The 11,132-nt window shown below is 37.5% G+C and overlaps 1 protein-coding gene across 1 annotated transcript; it reads left to right on the top strand.

The window, feature by feature from the left end:
- Positions 1-7,600: 7,600 nt before the first annotated feature.
- Positions 7,601-8,734, top strand: LOC122654174 (myb-related protein 308-like). The gene is made up of 3 exons (XM_043848158.1): positions 7,601-7,784; positions 7,897-8,026; positions 8,130-8,734. Exons 1-3 carry the CDS (start codon positions 7,652-7,654, stop codon positions 8,725-8,727), a joined length of 861 nt encoding a protein of 286 aa, XP_043704093.1. The 5' UTR covers positions 7,601-7,651; the 3' UTR covers positions 8,728-8,734.
- The last annotated feature ends 2,398 nt before the right edge of the window (positions 8,735-11,132 follow it).

Raw genomic sequence — 11,132 nt, 5'->3', positions numbered from 1 at the left:
TAGGATATTGAATGCGTTCATATACTAGTTGAGTTTGCCCACGTTATCGCTTACGTTTTTAGATTAGATTCAACATGATATCACCTAAGTATCGTTGATGCAAATATCATCTTTGGATCTCACCACAAGTGACTCGTGATCAAAAGACGTACTCAATGCATGAGGTTCCCACCACTATGGGGTATCGAAAGGTCATAATTAATATACGTAGCTTTACCCCCCCCGGCTTTGCGGAGTGGTTGTTTGCAAAATCGTGACCGAACCCCCATGTGAGGGTTAGATTCGATCCTTGGACACCATTGCTACCAGCAAGTGACTTTACCAACTGCGCTAGTTAGCACCTTAAACTCCATGGATGGTTGCAATTTGTGCAATGTAAGACATGTTGAAAATATTGGAGTTGGGCTCTGGACAGCTAAACATATACTTGATATGATCTTTGATTTGTTTAATTCTTCGATGTACAACAATTTCAATTTCTAGTAGTGTTATTGTTTATCCCTTTGTCCAGAAAAAAAAAATTTCTAATAGTTTGGATTCATATATAAGATCTAAGAAAAAACACTAATGTTTTACTTCTTACAAAGAAATTAGAAGTAATTCAGGCATATATATGATTGCATGTTGAAAAAAAATGCTTAAAAAGAGAATAAAAAGCAAAGAAGCATCGAAAATTTTCAATATTTGGTAGCGTACAAAATATAAAAAAATGTGCAAGATAATGACATCTTTTGATAATTACAAAATGATAAATCACTTTCACTAAAAACAATTTTTTACTCCAAACATAAAGAACTTTTAAAAATAAAACAAGAAAGGACAACTAAAAAAGGTGTCGAATTTGAAATGCACCTATAGAGGTGTCATTTAGACAGTCCAATAGAAAATAGAAAAAACCGCTAGCTGTCGTTGTTTTGTTGTCATTATTGTCAAATTTATTATAATTCGTTTTTTCTTGCATTTACTATTTATTGTTACAACAATATTTCCTCATTTATGGATTTCGATCTCAACTTCTTAATCAAACTCGATGTATTATTTTCGATGATATGGCTGTTCTTTCCTTCTGTATAGAATTAACTATAGTCATTGTACTTTTTATGTTGTATAGAGTTCGTAATCTTTTAATCTTATCAAAAAAATCTTCCAAGCATTGACTGATAATAATAATAACAAATTTTTTCCTTTTTCTTTCAAACCAATAAATTGAAGAATTTTTTTTGAAGATTACCCCTTTTGGTTCCTTCTTTTAATTTTAAAATTTGATGTACATAAAACTATACTAGGTGGATAGGCGACACGTGTATAAAGGCTAGTCAACACGGGACAACACATGATTGGAACTAATAGGCAATTCCTTGGGCATCAGAGCTTCAAACGAACCTAAACCCCGTTCAGCAACTAACTGAATTGTTATCCGCTGCCGTAACTGCAACGCTGCTGTGCGCATCATGCGGCACAGAAGCTACCATGTGTGCATAGCGGGCCCCAATGTGCACACATGGTCACTATTACACCGCACGATGCGCACAGCAGTGCTGCAGTTACAATGGCGGATAAAGGTCCACAACTAACTCCAGTAACTGATGCACCACTCCAAGGAGTATTCCTTGAATCAAAGGAAACCTGACTCCCACTCTGCCATGAACTCAAGGATACTCGACCAACAAGTGGCACTTACGGCCATGCTCTGGACAGATTTAGGTAGATAATCCACTTCATCAAACCAGACTCCAGTATATTGTTTTAGGCTTTGTTTGCTTCTAGATATAATCCATGTAAAAGAAAAATCTTCAGGTAAAATAATTAAAAATACAATTGAAGTTTATTTCAAACATTTCATTTGACATGCTTTTACAAAGTAACAGACAATTGTTACCAAAAAAAAAACACAGTAACAGACAAAGCATTAATTATCAAATAATAAAAAATACTCCCAACCTTTTCCCTAAAATTATGTGTGAGAGAGAGAGAGAGAGAGAGAGACAGATTATTAACCTTAGCTTATGATGTGAGATGTGTAGGGTTAGTAAGTCATCACTAAGGTTTAGTAATCGGTATCGACTGTTACTAATCCAGATCGGTCCGTATCAGTATGGATCGGATATATTTACTCTTGGTTTTTCAAAAATTAAAATTTTTTAATACATTTGAACCCTTGGTTCGTATTAATCCGTCGATCCGTGATCGGTCAAGAATCAGTATCAATCTCCACTGATACTAATACGTATCCGCCGATCTGATACCGGTTCCTCAATCCATGGTCATCCCAGTATTATTAATTTTGCTTGAAATTGAACCATAGGGCATAAGCTACCGTAAAACCACATACTCGAGAAACCCACTTGACCCTGACCGAAACTATGGCAACCCAACCCAACCCAATCTGAGTCCAATTCTAGAACTATATATGGCATTCCACCAATTGCCATTTCTCTCCTATAAATTGTCAAGATTTAGAGTAAATTATAAAAGCTGTGTTTGGCATGCATTCTATGCCGATTTCACATTTTCGAACGATAAAAACAATTAATTTTATCATTTGAGAATACGAAATCGACCTAGAATGCATTATAAGAATGCATACCAAACGCAGTCTAGGAGTATGATATCGCAAACCTTTAGTGACAACTAAGTTGAAACTACAGATAATAACATATATATAATAGGCGGAAAAAAAATCAAGAATAAGAGATCTAAAAAAAAAGGATTAAGAAAAAAATATCTAGCAACCCTTGTGAATTATGGAACAAGATGAAGTGTGTGGTCAACCTTAGAACCGAATGAAATGCTTTAAATGAGGGAAGCCTTAAAAGTTGTTTAACCATCCTAAATGATATAAAAAAATATTTAAGCCCATAGTTTACCCAAAAAAATAATCTAATTAAGCCCTAATAAAATGAAAAAAATATATATAAAAATCTACCCCTAGCTTTTTAATATAACTAGCTACTGCCATTTGCTTTCTTTTTAATTACACAAATGTTTTCATTAAGTCAACATTAGAGTTTATTATGTGCAAGAAGCACCTGATTTGAAGCTAATCTCTCAACAACCTTAGCGTGCTTGGTGCCTCATGCAACCCATCAATTTATTTAAGGTTGTTTCCAACTACAAACAACGTACGTACCACACAGATTAATGTGAAGGCCAAACCCTAACCAGACCTCGTTGGTGGGTGGTGGGTGTTAGGTGGTGACTTGCAACCAATTTAACCAGTTTTCCTGCCAATCCTTTTAGAACCTCAAGAATCAAGATGCCTTTTTCCCTCGCTTGGTTGGTTGGTCCCTCAAAGTCAGTGTGGCTCTCTGTCGAGACAAAAAGGTGCGAAATGACCACTCCACCCTCATAAAAGGTGGAAACCTCACCCCTATTGATGCTTTCGTGCATATTCCCAATAGGTCATTTTTATTCTCTCAATTACACTGCCTGTACTTGACATCAAGTACATCTAATAGAGGGAGGTGGACCCCACCTCGGGCAGTGTGTTCGGGCAGGGGTAGGATAGTCATTTCTGCCTCCTTTGTTAGATGTACTTGGCGTCAAGTACGGACAGTGTAATTGAGAGGATAAAGATCCCCCAATAGGTAACAGTCTCCAATTGACGGACAGTGTAATTGAGAGGATAAAGATCCCCCAATAGGTAACAGTCTCCAATTGATTTATTAAGAAGGTGCTTAGGTGCTATGGATTATCATATAGGATGGATTGGGATCACATAAAGGACTACTTCTCTTCTAATTCTCCAAATAAAGTAATCTTTCACATCTACTTCTCCTTTGACATTTTAAAATACCTAGATTACTCTTCAATGACACATTCTCAATTTTTTTTGGTAAACAAACCTCTACTGATAAGAATGCGTAGGACACAGAAATTTTAAATTACAAGCTTACTAAAACCATGGAATGAGATGGACCAAACAGTTTTACACGTCAAGAATCGGGTCCTCTTGACAAGGGAGTCAGCCACACTATTTTCCTCCCTTGAAATAAAAACGAAAAATACATGATTTCAAACTAGAGCCAAATGAGTTGTAATGTCCATATCCGTTGGGTCATTACTTGTAGAGAATACTTGTAACACCGCAACATTTGACATACCATTGGCCAGTTGTGCCATTACGGTTAGTGTTGCTTGATTGTTGAGAAATTGAAGGCTATTATGATTTATAATCGATTGAAGAAGTTCTTTGCCACTAGGAAACTGCTTGCCACCTATAATGGAAGTGTAATCGTTCCTAGTTGTAGGGATTGATGAGCCCATAATGATCAAACGAATGAAAACTGTGGTAACTTATTTCTGCTAGGAGATGCTGAAACTAAAGAAATTAAAGGCATGTAACCATTGGTTAACAGTGGAGCTTGACAAGCATTAACTATTGTAGCAGAGAATGTGGTGGTGTAACCACTGGTCGCATATTGCGCATTTAAATATGTAACCGTTTGAATAAAGTTATGATCATTTAATGTAAAGGCTAGTTGAAAGGAACAACCATAAGGAATCACTGTAACGCCACCAGCGGCTGAGCCACCTTGCTGGCAACCAATATTCATGACACCAACAACTAAGGTCGACGATGGAGTTGCAACGACATTGAAGACCAAAACTCATTAGTTCTCATACCATAGTGTAGCAACACTCTCTAAACTGAGAGAGAGTAACTTACAAGGAGCATCATTGAATTGTATCCATATGACAATGTATTTGAAAACCCAAGCTAAATTAAACGTAAATAGAAATGGGCTATATACGTCAAATACCATACTTTGTTGGATTAAGAGTGGCCACATGTGTGCACTAAAAGGATAACATAGCATTAACAACTATATAACAATTAGGCAAAAGTTGTCATGCACATGCACGACCTGCATTAAATGCAATCAGATTGACATAAATGCCAATCTGAAATGACATAAAAGCCCTTGCACGTCTTGTTTGATGGACTTGATGGGAGAATCTCCCATGTACAAATACCTTCCCAATTATATAATATGTTAGTTCTATCATTTTGATTCATATTCTGGAGGTAAATTTAAAAGTGAAATGACCAACAAAAAAACAAAAAAAAAAGAGACAATGATCGAAAGTGTTGCATTGAGGGGTAATCTAGACATTTAAAAAAAAAATAAAGGGAAAAGGTGACGTGAACTTTTTCTTATTTATTAGGAATTTTTTTTTTTTTTATAAAGTTTGGATAGATATAGGATAAGTTGAGGGATTGATAGAAAATTTTTTATTTACCACAAAATTAGTGCGGCCACCAAACTCTTTCTATGCTTGACGAAAAGTGCAAACCATTGCCCAAAAGATATTCTTCTAAAGCTGTAATTAAAATAAATGAGAAGATTTAGAAACTATAAGCATCATCATCGGGTGGAACCCGTTTAATGACGAGTCCTAATCCATTATTATGCTTTAAGGCGTGTGTCGTACCATATCGGCCATGTGTGGATGCCACAAGCCTGAATTGAAAAATCTGTCGTGTAGTCCCGCTAAATCACTCAAATTTTAATAAAAAATTAAAATAAAGTAAGATTATGATAGGTATAATAATCACGTAATCACAATTAGTAGTGACTCCTAATCCATTACGCTTAAGGCGTGTGTCGTTGCATACCGTGTATGGATGCCACAAGCCTTAACTTTAAAATTAGAATAAAGTAAGATTATGATATAGGTTTAGTATAGTAATCACATTAATAGGTGATTAATAAATGCAATAAAATAAAATAAAAATTAAATGCATGAGCCTTGACGACCATTAGAGATAACTTTTTTTAATGGTGTGTGAGGAACCCCAACATGGTTTGGAAGGCATGGCCAAAATCCTCCCGTTTGGAACATTATTAGAATTAGAATGATATTCGAGGTCAAAGGAATCAAAGATAGAAGAACATATAGACTTGAATTTTCAATATAAAGAGCCAAAAGGAGAGGAATGAGAATAGCATGAGAGGACCAAACCAAGATAAGGCCCACCTTCTTGGTTAGAGAGGTAAACAAGCGAGGTGGGTTACCAACCTAAAGCGACTCTATCTCTATCTCTATCTCTATCTCTCTCCCTATATATATATATATATATTGGGTTTCTAGAAACATTATAATCTCACGTCAGTGAGGGAGAGCTAAAGATAGAGCTAAAAGTTAAAAACCAAACCTACCAATTGATATTGAAACCTAACGTATTTATGTTACTAGAAATGATTCGAAGGGGCATAATTATGGATTTTTACCCTCTCAATTGTAGTGCACCTACGAGATGCATAAGACGATACATCACACAAAAAGAGTGATGAATTTTTACCCTCTTAAGTGTTATGCATATACGTAGGTGCACTGAGCAGAAAGATCTCACAATTACATGGCCAAGCCAGCTTTTTCTATGACGATTCATTCCACCATTTATTCCAATCAAATGGTTATGATTCATCAGGGTATCTAGGAGAGAGAGAGAGAGAGAGAGATCATAAATTGAATTGGTTAGAAGTAAGATTATCTTGAATTGTATTGAGAGAAGATTGAGAGAAGGTTTACCTCTTAATGAGAGGTTCACACACCCTAATGAGAGGGTCCTTTTTAGTACCGTACTAGTAGTATCTACTTAACACCAACCCATATGATATGGGTCCGCATGGGATATTCATACTTTTAAAACCAAACTACCCATGTGGGTCCCAACATATATATGGTTGGGGTTAGCTTCATGGGGGTAGAGTGGTCATTTCACCTCTTTATGTTTAGGCATGGGTGGTACATTCTTTTAGAGAAAACTTTTCTCGATATGTATATGTTTTGAAAAAAAAAACGCAAACAGATCATATAGCTCCTGCACTCAGACTCAAAAGAACGTGAAGTTATTGTTCCATCCCCTTGAAAATCATAAATTCCATTCATATTGATTCCCATATGCATGCTCTCATTGGCCAGTGTTGGTGGAAGGGCTACACGCCAGTTATATAGCAATCTCTTTCTCATATGCCACATATTATGCAAAACTAAGATTTACAACCATCACAATCTCAATTCCTATCTGACGGCTTTAAAAATAATTATGGATAAAACCTGTTACATGGGATCAAGTTCCTTCTAGAACAACCTTTTGAGAGTGGAAAGGTTAGGGCAGTAGTGAGTGGATAGCGTAACAAATGTCGGTGACAAAGCCCATAATAATAAACAGAGAAGTTAAAGAAGAAAGAAAGAAACAGAAAACTCTTCCTCTCTCTCTCTTCTCTCTTGGTTTCATTTATTTTTCTCTGTAACTCTCACGTAAAAGTAGACCTACCTACCAAATCCAGCATTGAGCATTGAGCATCTCTCTCCTATTTTGTAACCACTCGTCTTTCTCACCAACTCGGTCAAATGCCCACAAAAGGGATCGGGTCAATTGGGCACTCCCGAATTTCTCCCCAATTCCCAGTTTCCCCCTCCGTCCTCTTCCCTCATATAAATCCTCTCCTCCTTTGGTTCCACTCCTTTCCATTAACCCTCTCTCTCTCTCGTCTCTTCCTCTCTACTTCCACACAAACAAACCACTCTCTCTCTCTTTTTCTTTCTTTCTATCTATCTATCTAACTGCCAAAGCACAAAAGCACAAAAGCACAAAATCGAAGCAGAAGCAGTAGCAGAAGAACAGATAGAAGAGAAACAGATGGGTCGTTCTCCTTGCTGTGAGAAAGCCCACACTAACAAAGGTGCATGGACCAAAGAAGAAGACCAGCGCCTCATCAACTACATCAGAGCCCATGGTGAGGGCTGTTGGAGATCTCTCCCCAAAGCTGCAGGTAACCAACCGACTTAGGACTAATTCAGCCAAACTAGAGAAAACCCAGATCATTACTTGCTCTGTTTTCTTCTCTAACTCTCTTTCTCTCTGTTTATGTTTCTGTGTTTCAGGTTTGCTGCGTTGTGGAAAGAGTTGTAGACTAAGATGGATTAATTACCTCAGACCTGATCTAAAAAGAGGCAATTTTACTGAAGAAGAAGACGAACTCATCATCAAACTCCATAGCTTACTTGGAAACAAGTAAGCCCTTTTCTTCCCTTTCCTTCTCATCTATTTAATTGAGAATCTGAAAACGCTTCCAAGGACGGTGTGAACTCATTTGGGACTTTTTTCAAATATTTAGATGGTCTCTCATTGCTGGTAGATTACCCGGAAGAACGGATAATGAGATCAAGAATTACTGGAATACCCACATCAAACGCAAGCTCCTGAGCCGTGGACTTGACCCTCATACCCACCGACCGCTCGGGGCCACCGCCGCCGCCACCACCACCACAACCACCAGCAGCACCACCACCACACCTTATTCCGACGTAGTCCTCAACTCTTCTTCACCGACACATGCGCTTCCGCCGGAGATTAGCGTCATGAATTTTAACCATAACATCAAGGCCGAAGAAACACAGAGCAACAGCGGAACCACAGAAGAACACCAACAAGAGCAGAGCTCCCGACAACAACAAAGAAAATACCCAGAACTCAACCTTGATCTCTCTATAAGTCTTCCTTTCCAACAAGAGCTACCGTCGGCAAATACAGCAGAATCGAAGCAACGGCAATTGTCTTACCAGGTGTTTACAGCATCGTCGTCTCTACCGGTTATCACTCAAGCCATCTGTTTGTGTTGTCGTTTAGGGTTCCAAAACAGCCAAGCTTGCAATTGTCAAACCACCATGATAACCAATGGTGTCCACAGGTATTACAGTCCATTAGATTTATAGATGTGATTAAAAAACATAGTTCTCTGCTCTCCTTTCTTTCCCTCCATGTAATCCATCTTCTTTTTTTCTCTCTCCTCTTTTTCAGTCAAAATTGAAAAAAAAATTATTTCCATTTTTGAATAGAAGATCAAATTCAAATCTCTGTTTTCTTCTGTTACTTTCATCCAATTTGGTTATAGTGAAAAAATAAGCCAGATTTGAAAGGTGGGGCACATGGCCGCTGTTGTGCCGCGATGCATACAGCAGCGCTCCAATTTAAAGTTCTAATTTCTAAAGGGTGGGGTCCAATGAATGTGATGGCCCTCAATTTGTCAGAAAAGGTACATAGACTAATTAGCCCATGATGAGAGGAGAAGGTGGTGGTGATGGTGTGGTGAGAAAAAACATCCTCTATAGTGCTTTAATCTTGCGGTGCGGGTTAGAGAGCTTGTCGTTTTGAAGATGCGACATCTAATGGTATCGAGTTCAGGGAGAAAGAAAAAAGCACTATTGGATGAAGTTTATTTTACGTGTTGAGCTTGATCTTGCACAGTTAGATGAAGCTGCTTCCACGTGTAGGGAGTTCTGCAGAGGAGGTGGAGGTGGAGGTGGAGGTAGGGATGTAAACGGATCGGATTCGGATCGAATACGGATCGGATGTGATCGGAGCTGGATATTCTCTGGCCGAATACGGATACCTCTAAACGGATTCGGATGCGGATCGGATTCGGATTTTCGACTATCCATTTACATATCTGCCTTGTGTAACCCAGACCTTCCTCCCCCTAGCGGATATAATTCTCTCTCAATCCATATCTCTTAGATCATGATTCTCTTTTCATCATATTCTAGAATTTGTTTAATCTTAAAATCCTAAAAATCATTATTTACTTAATTTTTTATTATTAAGTATTCGGATTTTTTTTCGGACGGATTTTAATCGGAGTATTCGGATTATTTTTCGGATATCTCTAAACGAATACGGATGCGAATTCGGATTCGGATTTCGGTTATCCATTTACATCCCTAGGTGGAGGTGGTTGGATTGGAAAATTTTGCAGTAATAGGCCCAACCTGTTATCTCTATTTAATGGGTATGAGAGGAGACTCACATCATGGCTCACGGTATCACATCTCTTTTTTGTCCTTTTCACTAATGAAGTGGAGGAGGAGAAGGAGAAGAGGTGGAAAGGTTAAAAGCACGTGAGGGGTTGAGGGTAGTAGGTAACCCAAACAAAGGATTAAAAAAATTGGATTGATGGATTGGATTTGGAGGAGGAAAGCAGTTTGATAGTTAAGTAAAGTCAGAAATGGTCATGTGCTACCCCAACCATGGATTCCTAATTTCCTATAAATTACTATAGGGAATATGAGATTGGCAAGGCAAAGCCATGAGGAAGGAAGGAAGGAAGGAAGGAGTAGGAAAGAAAGAAGAAACCAATTAATTCTTTTTATTTTTTTTTTGAATTTGAATTATTTTAATGGAAATTGAGGAATAAAAAGTTAGGGATAAAGAGAATAAACAGCTCTCATGTTCCTACTTCATGCATTCTTCTTCTTCATACAAAACAACCCACATTATGTTACACGTGATCACAGTTGCTTTGATAGGAGTAGGACCTTCTCTGACTTTCGTCCTAACCTACCCAACTCACCTTTTTAGGATTTCTTTTATGATTTGAGGTATTGGTATTGTATCGAACGATATGTAACGGTTTTGCTAGTCACTAATCTTGATACTGTGCAGATATTATATTAGTGATACAGTACAAATAAGAGGTAAAATAGTCAAAAATCCTTTTTTAATGGAAATCAAGGGAAAAATTTTTCAATATTACTGATCCATGCCAATACTATATCAATATCGTATCAATTTTGCAAGTGACCGATATCATGCAGTAAAACCATGCTCTCTCTCTCAGAGAGTGAGAGAGACGTAGACTAGAGTTCCTGTAACTTTGCCATGGGTCTCATGTATAATGAATCCCCCCCAAAAGGAATACCTTGGAACTCACAAGTGATCTTTTAGGTCTATGTACCGCTCCATTCAATCTTTTAGGTCCGTACTTTACCTTAACAGTTATGTCATGATGCCCTTAAAGCCTATATGTGATGATAGACTTCTGTAATCATGCCATATTTGCTTAGTTGAACAAAATTTCTTTGTGATTTTAAAGATTATCAAAAATAGAAAACAAGATGATGGGAGGAATTTAATCTAGAATACATGCCACAAAGTTTTGTTAATATTGGGAGGATCAACAAACATATTGTAGCCTTGAAGGCATCTTGCCTTTAATGATCGATTCCTTTTCAAAGGGGTGGCACTCTTCATCTCAATCCTTAAATTCATGCTTCCAAGTGTGAGCATGCTCAATCCTCGAAGTCAAATATTTAATATGATAGTTTGAAAAAAAAATACATAC

This window comes from Telopea speciosissima, chromosome 3, assembly GCF_018873765.1.
Source record: "Telopea speciosissima isolate NSW1024214 ecotype Mountain lineage chromosome 3, Tspe_v1, whole genome shotgun sequence".
Taxonomy (NCBI): Eukaryota; Viridiplantae; Streptophyta; class Magnoliopsida; order Proteales; family Proteaceae; genus Telopea; species Telopea speciosissima.
The sequence above is the reverse complement of the archived record's forward strand: the minus strand, read 5'-3'. Positions and strand labels throughout refer to the sequence as shown.